The following is a 22,638-nucleotide window of genomic DNA, read 5'->3' as shown; positions in this document are numbered from 1 at the left end:
AGTCTGTTTTCAGCAATCTGGAGAACAACGTGTGTGAACCCAGCTCCCTGAAGTTGTCAAAATTGACGGCCTTCTCATGGACTTGTTCGCCCGTTCAGCCACAGCTGAATGCAGTTTCAGCACGCGACAGGGGCTGAAACTTGTTTGGTTTAATTATAACGCAGAGGAGGATCAACACAGCAGCAGTGTGCCACGTGCATCGCCTTCGCCTGGGTAGAATCGATGCATTTTATGCCGCGGTCGCTTTTGCCAGTCTAAACGCATCACGTTAGAGAACGTTTGGCTGCGCTTAGGGTCCCACCATAAACGTTGTTGGTGTAGACTTGGTAGGAGTACGTGAATTCTGTGATCCTCAAGCTGTGTGTTGTTAAGATATTTTTATCGCTCCCATAAAAACAGTGGGATTTTTTCTGCCATAATTTTCCGTAGAGAACCTAAATGCCCTTGGAATTGGGCCAAGCCATACCGTGGCTGCAGGGCAAATATGCATGAAATATCACTCTGCGAAGCTTTAGCCACCACTCAAATACATGTTTCTACTCTGGTTCATGACATGGCCAGATCGTCTAGGCGATAATATGTACCTGCTGAGAGGAAGCTACGAAACTGCGATAATGTGTTTTCTGCCGACATGGGACAACGGCCGTCCTTTCACGTTGGGAAGAAAAGAGAGACAACCGTTTGTAACATGTTTCCAGCCAACGCTCGCGGGGCCAATGCTAAATTTGCAGGAATTTGTGAGTCTGAATCCAAGCCTCTATCCCCAGTTCCCGCGCCGCTGTATCTTATGGTGGAGCAGCGCAATGCAGTGTTGATAAGTTGATGGGTTCGTATAGCAGTGATCATTCACAAGTACACCACTTATTCAGCCTATTATTTCTCGCCCATTTTTCATTCAGGTGTTGTCATGGTTTTACGCCCTCGTCACCCTATCAAGCATTTTTGGCACCGTCGCTGAACCATGGATACCATTGACATAAAGAAAGGAGAAGCCAGCATATCTTGTACACACTGATGAAGATTACGAGCTTAGTACGTGCGTGGTCGTGAATTGCAAACGGGCTTAATTTGTGTTTTGTTCCACAAATACCTCCATCTGCTGCTGTGTGAGCGGGATCAGAATGTAGTACGAGAAAAAAAACTTTGGCCGCAGAAAAACGTTTAATATTCATCTTATCACCATGGCCGTACAATCTTGTTGAAATCTTTCACCCGGTGCAGCGCTACGGTGAGCACATCAGCCCACAAAAACTACTACCCGGTAGACACTACGGTAAGTACTTTAAACCACGAAATCTATCACCCAGCGCACCGCTACGATAAGCGTCTCAGCCCACGAAATCCACCGCCGGATGCACCACTGCTAACACACTAGGTCGGTGGCGATGAGCGTTGCATGGTCGGAACAGCACAGCTGCTTCCCGTAATGGCAGTCAAAGGAGTCTGGTATACACTCATCGTGCCTGTGCAAGCACGTTGGTCTGCCTCGCCGGTTCAGCGCACACACCGGCCTTTTCCTCGGGCACTCCACATGCTCGCAGGGGTCGGGGAAGGCGGGCTGCGAGCAGTTGCGCGTGCTGTGACCGCCAGCCGTCTCGCAGCAGAGCAGATCCGCGCCGGCGCAGTCGCGGTCGTAATCGCAAAGCGCTTTTTCAACCGGCGGCACTTGGCCTGGCGGCGGGCAGAAGCCGCGCCTTGGCAGCGCACGCGGAACGCATCGAGGGCGGTACAGGCAGTCGAGGGAGCCGCTGCAGTCGGCACTCGCCTCCTTCCGCCGGACCACGTTGCAGACGTAGTCTTTCTTGCAATTAACGGTAAAGCACTTGTCCCGGACGCATACAGGAATGGGGTAGCACGGTGGTGCAAAGCACTGCGGGGCGTGCAGCACGCATACTTTCGATCTCCCGCACTGGATGTCCTGACAGCTGGGCGGATGCGCGGGCGGGTCGGGGTCCGACACGCACTCAGCGTGCTTCCAGAAGCTGCCGCGGCGGAAGGCCACTCGCAGCTGGCACCGCTCACCGAACGGGCAGCGCCTCTCGCAGCGGTACGAAGCTGTCGGGAGCGCGGTCATGTTGTCAGAGTGGTGCGATGAGGTACGGCCGTGAGCGGCAATGGCCGCATGGGCAATGGGCGCAATGGGTGAGCACAGTTAGCAGCTCTCGATTTTCGGATCTTGGAATGCATGGTGCATTTGGAGCTATCCATGATTTCAAATCTGATCGACGGACTGACTTTTGAGAGATCTGAAACGAATTCTTATAGATTAAACGAGGGATTTAGTTTCGTGAAATCAGTTGGGGAAAATGAACGGGGAAAATGGCTGAACCTACTCTCAACATACCTGTAGGAAAACCGGATTTGTCCGCGAAAGTCCACATTTGTATCACATTCGAAGGGCGCTGAAGGCCTCCCCCTCCCCCCGTCCAACTGAATGGGAACTAAGCTCTGGGTTAGCCTAAAAAAGGCTGCGTCAGGGGCGAGGAACGGGAGGCACGGTTACATAAACAAAAATATGTTCTCCTCCAACCAGAAGGCCAGAACAACAACATGAAAGTAGGGACTTCTTCATTTATTAAAACCTTTTGAGAGATGTGCAACAACCAGTTCTTTTAAGTTCTTCCATGATCCACTCTGAGTAACACAACCCATTTAAAGTACCATCCCGGGAGACGAGTCTAGCCGCTTGAGTGCGGCAGGCATCCAAACGCGCACTGCGGACCGGACCTCGGAGCACAGAGCTGCATCGACATGGATAAGCCACGAACTACACAAATAACAAAAGCGATGAAAGCTTGGCTCCAAAGCCGGCTGGTGGTTGCACGGAGAAAACGCCATCGCATCGATGGATATCATATCATATCGACATGACATCGATAGGCACGCGTCGTAATGTAACACATCTTTATGATTACGAGATTAAATAGGTGGCCTGTCACGGACACGAGGCGCTTCAGCAGATGCCATCTAAGTTATCCCGATTTAGGGACGAGTAGTCTAAGCTGCCTACAAGTTTCCCGAGCTGGCAAGCTATTGGGCACGCCCATTCGACATCGGCCTTCATTTCTTTGCTGACGGTCGTGATGCCTACCTTGAAGCTGCTCGACACCGACACCGAGCAGCAGCGTGAGCCAGAGGCACGCTCGCGACGGTACCATGACGCTGCCGACTGCCGGGCGGGCTGTTGACTGACTCAGTCACCCGCTGCGGCCAGAGGTCACCTAGCGCCGCTCTCCTCCGAGGACCTCTCCTCGCAGAGGTATTCTGGTCAGGGCCAGCGGGGTGGCGACAGCCAAGCATAAGAAGAGATCACGCCGGATTAACTTCTTAAGACTGGTAGAAGCGTGTGCCGGTTAGGCGATCTTTATCTAGCGAAATAAGACCGGATTGCAGTGTCGGAAAAATACGCATTCGACGACTGCCGCTTTCACGATTGCACAACGCCTCTAGCAGGCGTTTAACATTTTTTCGTTTGCTTACGGAGACGTCAACGTAGCTACAGCAGATGTCAGGCTGCAGGTAATCATCTTTCAAGGCGCACGTGCAAGCAGTTGATGTATAAATTGACGAACGGAGACATCAGGGACCAGACTTGTGCTCAACTCAATGTTTTTTGTGCCGGCTCCAGTCCGGCTCACAGATATAAGGAGTCGGCTCAACTGATGACTATATATCAACATATATATATATATATATATATATATATATATATATATATATATATGTATATATATATAATATGTGTGTGTGTATGTATAAGTTATATCGTATATCATTATATATCCCATAATACATGGCATGTATATAATATGATATATATATATATATATATATATATATATATATATATATATATATATATATATATATATATATATATTAGCGGGAGGCGAGGTTAAAAAACAATCACGACACTGAATAAAAACACATGAATGAGACATGGGTTCATGGGTAACTGGCGTTCTCGTAAATGATTATTGCTACGCAAATTCTCTCGCATCTTCAGTTGCATTACCGCAAGGCGTGGGGGCGCGGAAACCAGCGATGGTGGCAGGGGCTGAGACCCATAAGTTTCTGAAAATTTAGCATCAGCCATTTGGCCGTTAACTGAAAAATTGGCTATCATCCACTCATCCCACCAACAGGGACGGACGTCCTTTCCTCCATGGCGGCGGAAATCGCAGTATCTTAGCTTGCTCTTAGCACAGTGCATATTATCTAGACCAGCTGGGCATACAAACGTGTTTGTCTGTGGTGACAAAACTTTGCAGGGCGATATTTAATGTATTTTTACTCGCAGCTACGTTACGGCTTTGACGTCCGACCCCTAAAGTTTTTGTTTGCTTATGGACAAATAATTAGACATTAAATCTGGCCGCTTACAACAGTGTCGACAAAGCATCCAAACGACACCCTTCGTGAGTATCATAGGGTTCACATACTCCCTCCAGTACTGCACCACGGCCGTTTGTGGCGCAGTCCTAAGTGAAGCCAAGCGTTTTTGATTTGATGCGTTCAGGCTGGCAACAGCGACTGCGGCATGAACTGGATCGATTTGATCCAAGCGAAGGCGAGCACGTAACATACTACTGCTGCGTTGATCCTCCTCTGCGCGACCAGTAAGCAAGCATCCATTGGTAAAGGCTTTATGTCGATCAGTGCCGCGGGCTTGTGGTATGGGGCTGGCTGCGAACCTATTTTTCCGTTTTTTGTATTTTGGTAAGCTGTGACCTAACCCAAGGTTACCATATACTGGGAAGGATAGAACATCGACTATAGCACATTAATTGGTGAAGGTTTCATGGTGATCAGTGCCATTAGCTCGGGGCACGGGGGTGGCCTGCAGCGAATTTCGGTGGTTTTGGCCGTTTTTGATGATATTTAACCGGACTTAAGGTTACCATGATCTGGAAAGACTGATTATCGGCTATAGCGCATCGACTTGTGACGGTTTCATGCTGATCAGTGCCATAGGCTCAGAGTATAGGGTTGTCCGCGGCCAATATTGGTGATTTTGACCGTTTTTGATGACCTTTGATCTGACTCAAGGTCATCGTGTTCTAGGAAGAGTGGGATATCGACTATGGTGCATCGATTGGTGAAGGTTTCATGCTGATCAGTGCCATAGGCTCGGAGTATAGGGTTGTCCGCGGCCAATATTGGTGATTTTGACCGTTTTTGATGACCTTTGATCTGACTCAAGGTCACCGTGTTCTAGGAAGAGTGGGATATCGACTATGGTGCATCGATTGGTGAAGGTTTCATGCTGATCAGTGCCATAGGCTCGGAGTATAGGGTTGTCCGCGGCCAATATTGGTGATTTTGACCGTTTTTGGTGACTTTTGATCTGACTCAAGATCACCGTGTTCTAGAAAGAGTGGGATATCGACTATGGTGCATCGATTGGTGAAGGTGTTTCATGCTGATCAGTGCCATAGGCTAGGAGCATGGGGTCGTCCGCAGCCAATGTTGGTGGTTTTTGCCGTTTTTGGTGACCTCTGATCTGACTCAAGGTCACCGTGTTCTAGAAAGAGTGGGATATCGACTATGGTGCATCGTTTGGTAAAGGTTTCATTCTGATCAGCGCCATAGGCTCGGAGCATAGGGTTGTCCGCAGCCAATATTGGCAGTTTTGGATGTTTTTGGTGACCTTTAACCTGACTCAAGGTCACCGTGTACTGGAAAGAGTGGGATATCGACTATGGTGCATCTATTGGTGAGGGTTTCACTCTGATCAGTGTCATAGGCTCGAAGCATAGGGTTTTCCGCAGCCAATATTGGTAGATTTGGCCGTTTTTGGTGACCCTTAATCTGACTCAAGGTCACCGTGTTCTAGACAGAATGGGATATCGACTATGGTGCATCGATTGGTGAAGGTTTCATGATGAGCGGTGCTATAGACTTGAAGCATGGGGCTGTCAACAGGTTTACTTGGCCTTTTAGTCCCTCCTCTCGCCAACGTTAAAGCTCCCAAATTGAACCAAACTCCCGCTTCTTTGTCAGAGGGATTTTTGATCTGGTGGCGCGTTCACTTCATGCTGACGGGCTGGCAAAATCCTAGCACCCTCGCCAGCCGGCGCATGATGTTACAGACCACGTGACTTTGTGGTCACATGACGTGACGTAGAGCGAAAACTGAGCTGTGACTGGTGCTGACAAGCTGACAATAGACCGAACGCGACCTGTGCTTGGTCTCCCGGGAAATGGGGGAGGGGGTAGTTCCCCTTGTTATTTTAGACTGGAAAACGCATTTGTTCGATTGTTTGACAAAAGCGATTGATTGCGCCACCAAAGGGAACGCACCCCTCTGGTGGTGCCGCGCCTCTGCGCCTCCGCAGCGTTGGTATACGTAGCTTCCGCGCCACCAGACATACAAATGTCCCGAGCTTGAAAAGAAGAAAGGAAGGAATGAAATTGAGTATCGTTAGGTTACGTGGGGGAAATGTTGCGACGTAATGGACGTAAAACAAAGCACAATTTTGGTTGCATGTTTTCATGTGCAGTACGCGTTGAAATCCTGTACCCGGATGTTGGGCCACATTTGTGGCCCATATAGATTTTCGGGCGCGCCGTGAAAATGAAGCGGCGTAATGTTCGTAAAATCTTTAGTACGAGTAAGTGGCCAAAATATTTCTCGCGGGAGGGGGGGGGGGGGTCCAGACGCTAGATGCTCTCCGAAAACTTGCAAACTTGACCTTATTGCTGCGGAATCGCCCTGCACCTAGTGCAGATCTCCTTGCTTAGGGGGCTATGTTCCCTGTTGCCCACTTAGCGACGCCCTAACATTTCCTTGCATATCATAAAATGTAATTCGCAATTGTCAACGGCATTATTAGGTCGTTATTAGTTCATTGTATATATGACATGATCATATGTATATCAGGTCATTGACAGAGGCTAGACTGAAATAAATGTAGTTCATCTATCCTCCTTTATCACTTTATGTTTACTCGACTTTTACTTCAATTATTCTATTTAACAAATGAAAGAAGTTTCGGGAATCCAAAGCTGTGAAGCGTTTTTCGAATGCGTCTGATTAGCAATGATGCAATCAATACGGGCAAAGTCACTTAAGTGCAACAATCTGGAGATAGTTCCAGCCAGTCTGGCCAGTCGCTGTCGGAATACTCATTTAAGGCCATTCCAGCGCAAGTTTTAAAAGCATGGAATGCTGAAAGATTAAATAAAACCAGTAAATGCATACGCAACACATGCGGAACGCACCTACAATATTCACCAAATCTCTCCAAGCCCAGCCAAGTTGAGGGTTCCAACTTTAAGGCCTTAGCGTTAGACTGATATCGGGCAACGCAGTGACTCGCTTCAACACGCGCTCGGGTGGGGCGGGGTCAAATTGATCCCCTCGAAGAGTTTCCCAGAATGGATTCCGAACATTCGCGGCGTAGCCGCACCAAATTTTGCATAACTGTAGAAAATTGAATAGTAGATCGTATGACATCTAAAATTTAGATGTACCTTGTAAGGTCGCTGACCTATGGCAGGTCGAAGTCAGGCCTTGGTTTCAGCGAAGGCAATTTCTAGGAAATCCTTTAATCTAATCCAACAACGAAATGTTAGACGAGGCCATACATCTCTGAGATGCTTTCTTAGGCAACATAACGGCTGAATGAGCAAATAGCATTGATCTAAGGTCAGGTATGAAGGTCATACCAAGGTCAAAACAAACCTGTTTTGTTACTCTAGGGCTTGCTGTATGGGATAGCTTCTGGTGCTAATTTCAAATTTATTGATAGCAGGAACCGCATAATACATCTTCCAAGGACTTCTTAAAGGTCCCAATAGGCCATTGACCTAAAATGACTCATGTCAACATTTTGTTTTAGGAACATGCTTGCTAGCGTAATCTTTGTCGCTTAGTCAAATGCAAAACTCAAAACAATCTTGTATGATTTTGCTCACCTTGACCTTCAAAAGGTTAAACAAGTTCACTGGCCTTGAATGATCATGTGATCTTTCGCTTAGAAACGGTTGTCTAGGTTCTGGGGGCACTTTGGAGACCAACCTGGAACTTGACCTTGTTTGACCTTTTTGACACGAAGATCATGACCTAGGAACCTGAAAATTTGACCTAAGTGAGTTCACGTACGGGTTAACATACTTCGTAAATTTGGTGTCTCTAGCTCTTTTAGTTCCCGAGATCTCAGTGGGGGTCAAATTGACCCCTGCCGCCCGAGCGAAGGGTATCTAGCCGGCCATCCGGCCGCGTGTTAAGCTTCAAATTGGTCCCCGAGCACGCAACGGATGGTATGAAAGCAGGCTCGTGATATTTCACGCCGCTCCTCTCCATCGTTTTGTGTGTGCGTGCTTTTCCTAAGCCCGGAAACTTTAAGAGGAAGGACTTCCGTCCTCTATCAGCCGTCTTCGTCGCCATTAGGGTTTTGAAACGCGCTCAGCTGCTGGCGCTATGTGACATCGCCTGCCTCTCACCCTGGCAGGAAGGACGGACACCGCAGGGACGTCCTCTCGGCTAAGCCCGGCTGACGCCTAAGACAAGGCTTGTCTGCGTTCTAACTAGAAACTTCTTCACATCAGCGCTTTTGGAAAGACGATCGTTCGAAGATGTGACGATGCTCGATTGAAATATACCTTAAAAAGCAAAATTCATCAAAATCTTCCTACAAATTGTCATTTGTGGAGTACGGCAATGATCTCATGGTGCGGCAAAGATTTCATATACTTGCGCTTTCATGCAAGGCACCTACATAAGCAAATTCTCCAGATGTGCATTTTTTCGAGTTTTTTAATGGATGCATTCCTGGGATCAGAGGCTACGCTATGTATTACTTGTTTGAGCTCTGACCCCTACCATCCGATCGGGCAGTTCCAGGTCCATGGCAGAATTTGGTGGCGAAACCTTAACGTGACGCAACGCTCGGCATGGCCCGTCCTGCCTCTGATGCCTCCTGACCTCAAGCGCATCCACTGCCACCGGCTGCAGGCCATACTTATCAACGGCAAGTAGCTAGCGCCTGGAGCGATTCGAACCCACCCCGCCACGGGTGGAAGAATCAGAAGGCAGGCACTATAACCAACTGGGCCAGCGGAACGGAGGGCAATGACAACGAAATTCCGTCGTCGTCCGAGTCGTCGTTGGTAATACTCATGACTCATGGGTAATATAGCTCATTCATATTTATAAACTATATATATATATATATATATATATATATATATATATATATATATATATAAACAAGTAATGGGGATGGGACGCCATATAGCAGGGAGCCCATTTCCAGACGAGTTTTCAATGAAGGTATTAAAGTCAAGGTAAACCGAAAGTGAAGTTTCAAAATCGGACATGAATCACGAAGAGCACATCTTATTAATCTAGATATGTCGTTTGTTATCTTGTAAATTCATACTAAGGTTACCAGTCGCAGCAGCTGCGTGTTTTACATCACGGTCACAAAAGCATGCGTTACATACACGACGCGTGCACTGTATGAGACTTTTATCACAAGGTAGGGTACATAGATCTGCTTATTAAGCTTTGATAAAGTCTGCTTATTAAGCTTTGTTTTGTAGTCTCTGTGCCTTAGGCTGAAGGAGGAAAGTGTGTCTTCAGTTCGTTCAGCTTTACCACGCACTTGGGTGAGGAGGCGGAGAGGGGAGGGGTCAATTTGGCCCCCAGCTGGTCAATTTGACCACGGAAATTTTTTACAGAATAACTTCCGAACGTTGTGGCGTAGCCACGACAAACTTTGTACAGCTGCAGGCAGTTCAATAGCGGAGCTTTTGGTATGCCAAATCATATGTACCTTGTGAGTTCAAAGCCAGACCGTGGCTGTCTGCGGAGACAACTTTAAGGGAATCTTTCAACCTGATGTGGCAACCGGGTGTTGGACGAAGTCATGCATTTCTGCCACAGTTTTATATACAATACAACAATTAATTTAAGAATGCAACGAACTCCGCTCTCCTTGCGTCAGGTATGAAGGTCAGCATATAACACGCGTGAAAACATGCAGACGTGAGCACTGGCTCGTGACGGCATCTGTTTGTTAATAAAAGGGCCAAGGCATGCGAGGTAGCTGAATCCGTTGGATCCACGGGAGCATCCGAGTGCAATAGGGCCATCCCTTCCATACCGAAAACCACGTGCTGAGGATCATTTTGTCTTCAATCCCTTTTATGATGTGTTTGTTCATATTTACCCCAATCCACAGCACTTAATTATGCACATATTTTGTCCAATGAACTGTTTCCAGTTTGGCCCTTCACAGTGTCCCCTTCCACACTTTGTCTCCTGCTTCTTTCCGATTCGACTTGCGTCCGTGTCAACTTTCATCGTTTTCGACTTTTTGTCCTTCAATCCTTCATTCTACTTTTTTCCTGTCAACTTGCATCCTTTTCAAAATGTTGTGCCTGGACTTTTTCGTTTCGCTTTTTGGATCGACTTCTATCCCTTTGGACGTTCAGTCCTTAAATTTTTCCGATCTGACCTTTATCCCTGTGGACTTTTATCCCATTCGAATATTTGCGGCCGGCGTGTTTCGTTTGACTTCTTCCATTCAACTGTTTAATCCGGCAACCATGTGAGGTATGTACTCGGCACTCGTACGAAGCCTCATTAGGTTGGCACTTATGCCCGCTTATGGCTGGTGCGTGAAGCCCCTCACATGTGGGGCGTCGCGAAGGTGCAGGATGAAGCGGCATGAGGAGAGAAGATCGAATCCTACTTCTTTCAATATTTGATGCTTATTGAGCAGGACGCTGCATTAGAAACGCACGACACAAAGCGCAAAATTAGCTTTTTTCTTTTTTGAACTGTGCGAAAATAAATCGGGATTTGATAGCTGGCTCTGGTGGCGACGCCGTGGGGAATTCATCGATTCGGAATTCAATCAGACTTTGAGACTGCAAGGGGGAAGCACTCTTCCGTGCGCGGCAGAGCATGCTACCATTAGGTAATAAATAACGTTGCACATTTCAATCCATCTTATTTTGTAGGCTGGTCATTTAGCACTTTGGTATGCTGTTAAAGAACTAGCCCTCACGGAATTAAATTGGCTAAATTACAAGACGTCCATGCGTTTAATGGATGGATATCATGTAATCAGCACACATCAGGCGCGCAACAGTGATTTGATCACAATGAAGCATGTGGCAATCCTATTAATACCACAAAAGTTTTCTATACCACAATTACAACAAACTTGACCCGGCCGTTATTTAAGGAACGCATTTTATGCTTGATTGAAACATATATGATTGAAACAAGTTGCTTTTAGCACCAAGATCATGAAAACATTGGTCAAAGTGAGCTATTTATGAGTTATTGAAAATAATTGAGCGTTGTTGAGCAGCATTGACCATTAGGATGTTGCTGATTACGATTGTTGTTGCCGCGACATAGCTGGACGGAAAGAAATGTGGTACGCCACCGAATTCAGACCAACATTTTCGCACGCCGCTCGCGGGTCACGCAAAAATAGTAACTTAAGTAAAGCACCACTGTTTCTACACGGGATACTGTGCCCTTTATCCAATGATGAAAAATTATACTGGAGTAGGCTGTGGTATTCAACCGAATGACTTGCTCTTCAAACCCCGTCACTGGGCTCATTAATGTAGCCGGATGTTTACCGTCCCATAAACAGAAAACATAAATGTTTGTCGTGTAAAGCAGCGCATCTCCCGACACAAGAACACGTCCCAGAAATAGAAAAAATCGTGTTTGCTTTCACCGCCAGATAAAAACAGCAGCTGTTGAGCGGATAAACGATGCGATAGATTTTACACTCCTAAGGCCATAAGATGCGCAAAGGCTCGAAATGTTAGACTGAAAAGCTCTGGAGTACGATAATGACATTAGCCATCCATAACTAACCCAGTCCCCGTCCCTCCTGTAAAAATCCGTGCCCCCGCCCATGGCCACCACAGAAGAGTGCGCACGTGCCTCCAGTGCCCCCTTCTAGATCCGCCCCTGCACGACTAATAGCTGCTCAAATTAACTAGTTTTTTATTATACGAAATTTGAATATGACTTGCCCGTCGTCAAAACGCATAAATTGACACCACTGCCTCAACACCAACATTTCGGGCAGTTCCAATTCATTTCAGACAAGCACGGCAACCGCAACCCGCGGCCGGCGTTCCACTCTAAAATCCGGTCGAGCAGGCGCACAGCATCTGCTGCGGAGTTTGAAGGTCAAAGTCAAGCCTCGTTTGCGTCATCCTCAGCGCTCATCTGACGCCGTTCGTTTGGTTACGCCAGGCAAGTATCTGTGAACGACGCCGGTGAGCAGAGCTCGAGGGCACCTCAATCTCATCGGGGCAGTCGACGGGTTAGAGCGAGACTGTGAGGGAACTCCGAACAGCATGCTGACGGCAGTACTGGTGTTCGTCTTGGCGCTGGTTACGTACGCGGTTCACAGCGCGCTAAGGACCAGTCACCATCCACCGGGTGAGTGGGCCACGACCGCCGCCGCCGGTGGCGCGCGCAGGCCCTCCAATTTTCGCGGTATGTCGCACCGCCGACACGGGTGCGGAGGGTCAATGCTTGTTGCGTACAGGCGTTGATGAGGCTCCTAAGCCCGGCGATCAGCTGATGTTTGGCCAGTGTTAACCCTCTAAACCCGACCGACCTCTGGTGATGTTTACAGGGAACGGTTTGGGAAGCGATGAGGTTTCTTGAAACGGGTCTGTTCACACACATTAAGTCGCTTTCGGGTGGCATTGTTCTGAAGGGGTATGAAGGGAAGACATTTAGAATCGGTCGTTTAGACATAACAACTGTGTTATTTCGCTGCAGCTACCAAAAGCGACTGTCTTGGCTATGTCCACGTTTAAATACAAACACGTGACGACCATGCTGAAAAGGGGCAGGGGCTAAAAAGCCGACGTATGAAGCAGACACGCTCGTCCTCCGAAACAGCTACACTGATCGCCTTGAAACCCTTACTAATTTATCAAATGCGTTGAATGAAGTGGCAATATCATGCACTAATCTGGGGTAGAACACCGCCAAAACGTGAGGGGAAGATTTCGCATGCGTAAGCAGACAACTCAGATCTCAGAACCTACTGCTTTGGTTGTTGTGAAAACCTGGCCATTGGATGTACCATACCTGATTCCCTGTTGCCGTCAAAAATTAGGTTGCTATGGCATGTCAAAATTCATCAAATTTCACAAATTCCAACATTCTTCCTTGCAGACAACTCAGTCAAAAGTTATTTATCGGATCATCTCCCAACCTTCACTGTTCGATAGGACATGCCAAGAAGTTGTGGTGTATGTCACGAGGCCATGGGTCATTGTTTTTTTAGTGCCCAAGCGCGCAGACATTTTTTAAGATTTTTGCAGTTGTGCACATTACAACAACATTTGTACATATTTTGCGCGCAAATGCAAGGGCATCGCCTTCGTGTTGGGTGAGCAAAGACACACAAAACACTGCACAAGACATTCCGTTTTCGGCACACTTGGGACAGCCGTAATCGTAATCGTAAATGTAATCGTAATGTAACATATATCCTTGAGATATTCAGCTCTCCCTGACTGTAGATTGCAGATGAAGTGGGGTTCATAATTTGTGTTAGCATGGCTAGCCCATGTTCATCTTATAATGCTCAAGATCCTGTCAGAGCTGATCACTGATAATATATCTACGTAATATGGTGTTGAACATGCGTGCTCGCAAATCATAGCAATAACGGCCTCGACGCCCGGCGTTGTAGTCTCCAGACAGTGCGGCGCCGGCCTTGTGGCTGTAACACTAAGTGGTGGCCAATGGACAAACGAAAAAGATAACGCATCTTAAGGGAGATGGCTGGTGAACTAGGTAAATCGGCATGCATGTTTAATGCAGTGCAAAAGTAAGCCAAATGCAACCTTTATCTGAAAAGTGGGGGGGGGGCAGTTAACAGTGCTGGCCCCACCTTGAAAAGTGTGGGGGTGGGGGGGGGGGGGGCATGGCCCACTGGTCCTCCCTGCTCCTACGCCCATGCTATGCGGTATCTATCCCCGACACTATGCACCATTCAGCACCTGACTTTCAGCAGAACACATCCGCCGAAATTCGAATAACAAAGGACGTCACTGACCTAATAACGCCAGCCCAACCAAGTTGCATGCTTTCTTGAGATTCCACATACAAAGGAAAAGGTATAATTGTGAACGGCACCATATTTGCGGCCCCCATAGAGAATCAGGTACGGTGCATCCAATGATGAATATCTTACAGCGATTAGCGTAGAAGGTTCTGAAATCTGTATTGTCAGCTTTTGCGTGTGAAATTTCCCCTCCACGTTTTGGAGGCGTTTGACCACAGGTCAGGTCATGATCTTATCATCCCATTACTCACCTCACTGCACTGAATCGATTGGTGGAGGTTCCGAGGTGATCAGATGAGATGCTTCGGAGAACGAGCGTGTCTGGTTCATGTGTCAGTCTTTTAGTCCCTGCCTGAAAGGGGCCTTCAGTACTCCCTGGCAATCTGTGTCCGAGGGGCACAAGTGAATATGGACAGATGTGATCTGTGATACGCCATGTCACGTCACAGGCATGAAGGGCAGTGGGCAAGAGGACGTTCGAGTTATCTTCCAGAGCTGCCAGATTTGTGCCATAAAAGAGAGTGCTCCACATGTATATGGGGTTTTGAACCAAAGTAATCCTCTTGAGCTTCATCCAATGCAGTTCACAGTCCTGCCCTTCTAAAAACCTAAGCTTCTACCGGTTCTGAGTTTTGGACCCGCGAATGTGCAAAATAATTTTGGCGACACTATTTCAAGGTAATGCAGTCATCTATCACGCCATAATAACGTCATTCAAATGCTGCCATTCCACTAGCCATGCGGCGATCAAGGCCAAGAAAAATATGTTTGTCGAGTCGTTCATATCTGGCATTCTTGAGCATGATTTCCAGATATAGCGTCCGTTTATTGGCTCTCAATCAATGTTTTGCAAGATGTGATGTGGTGATCAAACAATGACGCATTCAGAAGCATATTTGCTAAACAGAGAAACTGTGTTGTCTAGAGCAGTCTTTTCCTCTTAAAAGTAAACCAATAGTTATAGATGAGCTTATTCCATTACGTCTAATGCTTGCTTCGAATCTTCAAATGTGTGGCATTCCCTGTGTTATGGAGACTTTGGGAGATAAAAGTAGCGTCAAATCTGTAATGAATATGAATATTCTAGTACCGTGCGCCGTGCTCATATTGTACCATATTAAAGTACCGTGCTCAACACCTTTCACAAATTATTCCGGGGAACTTTAGAGGGAGGATCCAAGGTTTTCTTCGTAGGCCGAGGAGTTAAAAGATCAATCGCATTAATATCTGACCTTTTAGGTTGTATGTCTCGCCGCTCATCGGGCTTACATCTAATTTCCGGGGAATCCAGTCTTCCGGAACTTGCACATCCTCGAGAGTTCCACATGACACACCAATGACGGTCCCACATTGTTCCAGGTCCCAGGGGTCCACCATTCATCGGCCAGGCCCTCTCCATAGACTGGCGGCACCGGGAACGGACGTACATGAAATGGTTTAAGAAATACGGCCCCATTTTCAAGGTCAACGCTGGTCCAGAAACGTTAATTGTTCTCTCAGACCCAGAACTGATCAGGGAGGCTTTGAACAAAGCAACAACGAGTGACAAATCCACCAACGAATTCTTCAAGCTGCTCTACGCCGACAAAGGAATTATCTTCTCTAGTGGTGACCTTTGGCGGCTTACGCGTCGTTTCACCCTCTTTCATCTGAGGAACTTTGGCATGGGGAAGTCAAGGTTGGAAGCTGTCATGCAGGACCAGATCAATGACTTCATCAACGTTGTGTTAGCTCCCAGTGAGGGGAAGCCTATATTGCTCGACAACAGTATGAATGTAGCTGTCTTCAACATTCTCTGGGGAATCGTGGCTGGAGAAAACCTGGACATTAAAGACACCAGAATTCTGATGGTAATGGACAACCTGAACAAGATGAACGAAATCGCGGACCGCTTCGTGATCTTCGCGGCCATGCCGGCACTGTTGAAGCTGCCGCACCGTATGACCGGACTGGACCGGCTCCTCAAATACTTTCACTACCCGATCGACAACCTGCTGCAGCCGGCGCTCGACCAGCACCGTCGTACCGTCGACCTGGACAGCGAGCCGCGCGACTACATCGACTGCCTCCTGCAGGAGCAGAGCAGAAACCCAGCCCTCTTCACTGACAGCCACCTCCTGCGCACCATCATCGACCTCTTCTTCGCCGGCGCCAACACGACGACCACCACGCTCCGCTGGGCCTTCTGCTTCCTGTGCGCGCGTCCCGACGTGCAGGAGCGCCTCGCCTCCGAGCTGCACCGGGTGGTGGGCGAGGGGCGCGCGCCCACGCTCGCCGACCGGCCGCAGCTGCCGTTCACCGAGGCCGTGCTGATGGAGACGCAGCGGTTGGGCGACGTCGCGCCCACGGGGATGATGCACCTCTGCAGCGAAGAGTTCCAGCTGGGTGGCTACACGGTGCCGCGGGGCGCGCAGGTCCTCCCCCTGTTCACGGCTGTGCACCAGAGCGAGGCGCTGTTCCCGGACGCGGCCCAGTTCCGGCCGGAGCGCTTCCTGGACGCCGAGGGCAAGCTGCAGCCGAACCGCGCCCTTATGGTCTTCTCCGTGGGCAAGCGGGCCTGCCTGGGGGAGGCGCTGGCGCGTGCCGAGCTCTTCCTCTTCGTCACCACGGTGGTGCACAAGTTCCGGCTGCGCTTCCCCGACGGCTTCACGCACGACTTCGGTATTAACCAGAACAGGGCCCTCATCAATGAACCGAAGGAGTATTCGTTGATCGTGGAGAGGCGCTGATTCCAAGCAGCAATGATTTGGTTCGGATGCGTTCATGAAGCTCTGTGTTTCCATTTATGTCAAACTAAAACGATTCAAATGGTAGACAAGCAAGCATGCCCACGGTGCCAAGTTGACATGCCGACATGCCGACTATTGTGCCATGCTGACATTGTGCACTGGCAAAACTCAGTGGGCAAAAGCAAAATAAGCATATTTACTCAGTTCAGCAAACCATTTTTAGCCTGACATGAGTGCAAGAGTGACTTAATTATATGATGACTATGAGGGTTAGAGCGGATAGTAAGTTAATGTGAGAGTAATAGTAAGTTGAAACTGAAATGGAGCCAGGGGTGTAGTTTCCTATTTAGTTGGGGGCTTGAGCCCCCCCCCCCCAACTTGGGCTTCAGTTCCCCAAATCTTGGGGAGAAAATGGGCGGCATCCCAGGAGAAACTTGTTTATTGGCATATTTTTGGGGTGAATTGGGGTGAATGGCATATTTTCGGCTCCATTTCAGTTTTTGGGAGAAACTTGTTTATTGGCATATTTTTGGGGTGGGCTGGGCAATTTTTCACTGTCGAGCCCGCCCCTCCACCTTCCGCAACTCATTTCGCGAAGCCACGCCTCTGAATGGAGCGAGCCAAATATCATAATCAAATACCTCTGCCAACCGTGGTTGTAGTGGTGAGCATATGTTACATTCGCGTGTTGATTAGGTATGAATGCTGTCAGCAGCCATGAACGTTTGCAATTATCACAGCGCGCGGCATTAAAAGGACGAAAGGCCACGGAAGTGGAAGTGGCTACGGCTCACCCGCCGCAGCGACTTACCAATCGCGTTGAATGCTAATGCCAAATAAACGTCGGAAGGTTATCTGCAGAGAGGTGTTGGCGGTGCTGTTGTATGATTGAGAAAGTGTGAATGAAGTGGAAGAAGTACGCAGAACTTGAAAATGAAAGGGCTTGTCGTCGAAATACACATTTGCTTTCCTTTCAGACCGGTTCGTCTTCTTAGAACGTTACCGCTGTGATATGCTCGTGGGCAGCACGAGTGGTGTCTGTTCGTCGCAACAAATCATACCACATACCACAGATGAGTACAGAAGTACCACATACCACAGATGAGTACAGAAGTGCTGAAGGCTTCCTCCGTAGAAGCCACGAATTTGTGATCCCTGCACAGATCTAGGAACCGCAGAGACAGGGAAGGACCCGTCACCGCCTCCAGACGGCAAAAAGTTGCTTCCTTGGCAACACCAGTTGGGGGCATTCTGAAACGCTGCAAGAAGTCCAAGGAGACAAAGGAGCGTGTTGAAAAAGGTATCTCCTCCCCGCGGTTATGGCCGAGCCCTCAAACCTTGGCTACCGAGGGGACGGAGCGTTCCGCCAGCCCAAGCGTCCAGCGCATTCCATCGTTCGCGCCTTTCCCGTGAGGCACGTTTCCGTCTTCCATCCTCCCGTGCGGAAACAGTCCGACGGTCTGGTCACTGCGCATATTTCACTGGCCCTGTCCCGTCCCCCCCCCCCCCCCCGTAGTGCGAAGGCTGTATAGGGCAGATCATTGACGGAGATAGAACAGGAGACACTCGAATTGAGCAGGAACAGGGGTTGCAAGACGCTAAAACGCAGAACGGGCGACTTTCAGTTGGATTTGTCCGCATCCTCACCCGCAGGAGTTTTGTGCCCGGTATCAATTTTTCGGAGTCGGTTACGCCGCGATATCACGTTTTGTGACGTCAATTTAAAACAAACGCTGTTTGGAAGAAGAAAGGCCTGTCGCAGTTTAAAACAAGCGGCAAGTGTGCACATGAGGCAAAAATCCACTTATTTGCGTCACGATGCTTCAAACACAACTGGACGAAAAGTTATAAGATATGGCGACCAATATCAGAATAGTGTGTACCGCGATCCATAGCTTCTGCTCACAATGCGCTGATCCTTAAATAAGTGAGCGCGCACGTGAGGTGTGCGCACCGTTGCACGGCAGGTACTGCCGGGAAGTCGGGGCGGGGAAAATTGCGAGATAGAAGATCTTGTCCACTTGAGCTTATTTGATCATCGACAAGACCCAGGTTTTCTTAATCTCGCATCGTGCTCATGGAAGGCCCAGATGCATGAGCTCAGGATGATATATCCATTACTTTAAAAAGTAAAACGTGGACATGATGGGTGTCACTTCTAGAGTATCAAAAAAAAACAAACTTAAAAGGCACACCTTCAACAATCATGGCTGCAGCAGTGTTTCGTTGTAAAATAGTCGTTTTGTGGCGGGATGAAGATAACAAGAGGTACGTCACAGAATGGTAAATAACCAATTGGCGGAAAAATAGGTTTCGTTGATACCAACAACGTCTTCATATTCATATTGTTGTCTGTTATTGGTGTTTGTGCTTGTGTTACTACATATAGAAAATCGCTAAACTCTAAAAATGTCTAAGTTAATGTGAGAGCCTGTGCATTCAGTGAGTTATGTGATTTAGGAGCATGTGTTCTTGAATGGGCGAAGGAGACAGGCTGTGAACTGTTAGAACTGTTAGAACTGTTAGAAGAGCTGTTAGGAGACAATCCAGCACGCTTTTCGACCTCCGAATGTCCCACTTTCCGTTAATGCTTGACGTCAACCCTGTAACGACGCATGCATGTATGTATGTATGCAGTGACGTTTAAAACACTCTTCAACATAAAATGGCTATTCTGAATGTCGAGTCCATAAGACAAAGAGGAGAGACATGTTAAAGGGGTTGTCCGTAGCAACGATCGCACAGGAATACATCAAAGACACATGTACGAAACAAACCGCAGGTACAAACACACACACGCACACATACACACACACACACACACACACACACACACACACACACACACACACACACACACACACACACACACACACACACACACACACACACACACACACACACACACACACACACACACACACACACACACACACACACACACACACATATATATATATATATATATATATATATATATATATATATATATATATATATATATATATGCATATAGTCATTAACTTCCAGTTAAAAGTTAATCGTTAAAAGATGCGAGTGACAAGGTGAGGCAAAATATTGTAAATATGTACTGCACCGTACATGAGGCACCGCCTACCCGCCTCCGTTCTCACGCGGAAGAGCTACATTAGTATCTTGACGGGTAGGGCGTGAGCGAAGAGAAGGGTTGTCGTGCAACTGAAAGGTAAGAACTTGCGGCTCGCCGGTAGCAGATGTTTTGTGAAGCAAGTTAATTGGATGCTGCCGGTAGAGCTGACTGGCGGCAGGTCAGTCCAGTTCCTCGCGCACGTCCGAAATAGGATCAAATTGGCGACGGCCAGAAACAACGTGCCGCCCAAAATCCAGGATCTGTCAGCCCGGTTCCTCGCGCACGTCTGAAATATGATCAAACTCGCGACGGCCAGAGACAACGTGCAGCCCAAAATCCAGGTCTTTGTAGGTGCTGTATGCTCTTCTCCGGTCCATCCTCATAGACAGCAAGGCGATAACGAACGTGCGAGAGGATCAGTGCATTGGCTGGAGTAGAGAGAAGGTCGGGTGGGGTCTGATCACGCACGTGGAATAGCCCGATAAGGATACCGTTGCACTTTTTGACGAGGCCAGACGCGTGAGAGTCTTAGGTGAGGTGCTTGTCGAACACTACGCCGAGGTTCCCCACAGTGGGGTCCTCATGTACTGCGGCTTCGCTGAGCTGAACAGTAATGGAGGTCATGCCTCGACAATTTTAACGGCAACCACAAACTATACGTTCATTTTCCCACTATTTACTTTCAGGTCGTGGGATGGAACCAGATGTCCAAAGACTCTAGTGTCTGTTCCACTGCAGCAGTGAGCTGCGGAAGAGAGTCTCTATTCCAGACATCAGAACTCGGGTATAATCAGAGTCCTAGACCTCGTGCGCGTCAGGGCCGAACAGGGACACGTCGATGACAAAGATCTGGAAGAGCAGTGGACCTAGCGAGGATCCTTGGAATACACCGATGGGAATGGACGGGGGCTTGGTAAGGTCAAGGCAAGGTAAGGTTGGTAAGGTGTCCGTTGCCACGCCCGTCAACAGTGCGAACAGATCGGGCATGTTCACGGACATAAGAGAAGAACCAGGTAGGATAGAAAGAATAGGGTTGAAGTGTGAGAAGAACGTTTGGGTGGTTGATCACGTAAAAACATTTGAAAAGATCCAGAACGCAGAGAAGGGTAAGCTCCTTGGCGGTGAGTGGCGGCAAGGATGTGGGGGGATACAGTAGGGAGTGCGGTTTCTGCGAAGAGACGGGAGCGACAACCGTACTGGAATGAGGAAAAGAGGTTATTTCCGGCGATGTAGGAGGAAAGCTGTCCATGCACCAACCTCTCGGTAAGCTTTGGGAAGGCAGGCACGATAGGAATAGATCTAAAATTTTAGTCATCTAATGGACTTCCGGATATGTGAATAGGATGTATTAAGCAATGTCTCCAGGAGTCAAAACATTCATAGGATGTTAGACAGGTGTTGAGAATTTGAGAGATGACACGGCTATTGGATTCGAAACACATCCTGGCTACTTTAACGCAAATACCGTCCGCCCTACAACTTCCTGAATTTTTCATAGGGAAGAGGACAGGACGGAGAGAGCTGATTTTGGAGAGAGTTGACGGAACTGAGGGTCCTTTAAATCCTGATTGCGCCCCTGCTAAAATACGAAAGCAACAGAAATGGAGGAGCAATGTTGCATACTTAACCGTTCGGGGACACGATCAAACGTAACAAAATGGCGCGTTGACGTCGCTCTTTCAGTCGGTAGAAAGCTGAGCCCGAGTAGACGAATAAAAAGAAAGTATTCCACATTGGAGTGCGAATTTCAAATGAAATAGCCACATTGAAGATAGTTCAGTGCAGTCCACAGCCCTGTCGTTCTTGAGACCTAAACCCTTCTAGTTCCTAAGCTGCACGCCCGCGAAGATGTGCAGTCTTATCGGGGAGACTATTTCAATGTCACCCAGGTATGCGTGCGACTGAAATAACGTCATTCAAATTCTGCCATTCCATTACCAATGCGGCGATCTAAGCCAAGAAAAAAATCGATATCGAGTTGTTCACATTCGGCGTTCATGAGCATGACTTCCAGATACAACGTCTCTCAACTGGCTCTCAATCGATGTTGTGCTAGGTGCCATGACGTGATCAAAGAATGACACATTGGGGAGAATATCTAATAAACAGAAATTGTGTTGTCTAGAACAGTTTACTCTTGAAAGTATACCAAGAGTCATAAGTGCGCGCATTTCATCAAGTCTGATGTCTACTGCAATATTTCCAAATCTGGAACACTCCCTGCGTTATGGAGACTTTGGGGGTTACAACTAGCGCCAATAATTGTTCACTGGTATAGTACAAGACAAAGATGATATGAAATGACAGGTTTTTACTAAACCGTTAAAGAAACTCATGCATTACGGACGCTCGGACAGCTGGAGTGAACACGTCCTGTTTCCTGCGAGCTCTTTGCCTGGTCCTAGGTTCACCGGAATAACCAAGGCTCTGTGCACAGGCAAACCATCACTGAGATCAGACAGGGTCGGACCCCAGAGAATCAGGCCGATTGGTTTCTTTGTGTCCTTAAGCCATGCAAAGGGCGCCAAAAACCATAATGGACATTTGTAGCATCTACGATGTGGTCACGTCTCTGCGGGCTTTTTCCTCTAGTTCCTCCACTCTTGCTTAAGTTCAAGAGACGTCTAATTTATCCCTTATTTTGATTGTTATGCGTGTTTTATAAAAGTCGTTTTGTTCAAGCTCAAAGCTTATCATCCTTTTGATTTTTACTAAGCTCATG

The 22,638-nt window shown here is 47.9% G+C and overlaps 1 protein-coding gene across 1 annotated transcript; it reads left to right on the top strand.

Moving 5' to 3' along the window:
* The first annotated feature begins 12,290 nt into the window (after nucleotides 1-12,290).
* Nucleotides 12,291-17,245, top strand: LOC119097520 (cytochrome P450 2B19). The gene is made up of 2 exons (XM_037220556.1): nucleotides 12,291-12,430; nucleotides 15,438-17,245. Exons 1-2 carry the CDS (start codon nucleotides 12,346-12,348, stop codon nucleotides 16,805-16,807), a joined length of 1,455 nt encoding a protein of 484 aa, XP_037076451.1. The 5' UTR covers nucleotides 12,291-12,345; the 3' UTR covers nucleotides 16,808-17,245.
* The last annotated feature ends 5,393 nt before the right edge of the window (nucleotides 17,246-22,638 follow it).

This window comes from Pollicipes pollicipes, unplaced genomic scaffold (genome assembly GCF_011947565.3).
Source record: "Pollicipes pollicipes isolate AB1234 unplaced genomic scaffold, Ppol_2.1 Scaffold_2543;HRSCAF=2982_pilon_pilon_pilon, whole genome shotgun sequence".
Lineage (NCBI taxonomy): Eukaryota > Metazoa > Arthropoda > Thecostraca > Pollicipedomorpha > Pollicipedidae > Pollicipes > Pollicipes pollicipes.
Note: the sequence above shows the minus strand (reverse complement) of the source record. Positions and strands in the feature narration are given on the sequence as shown.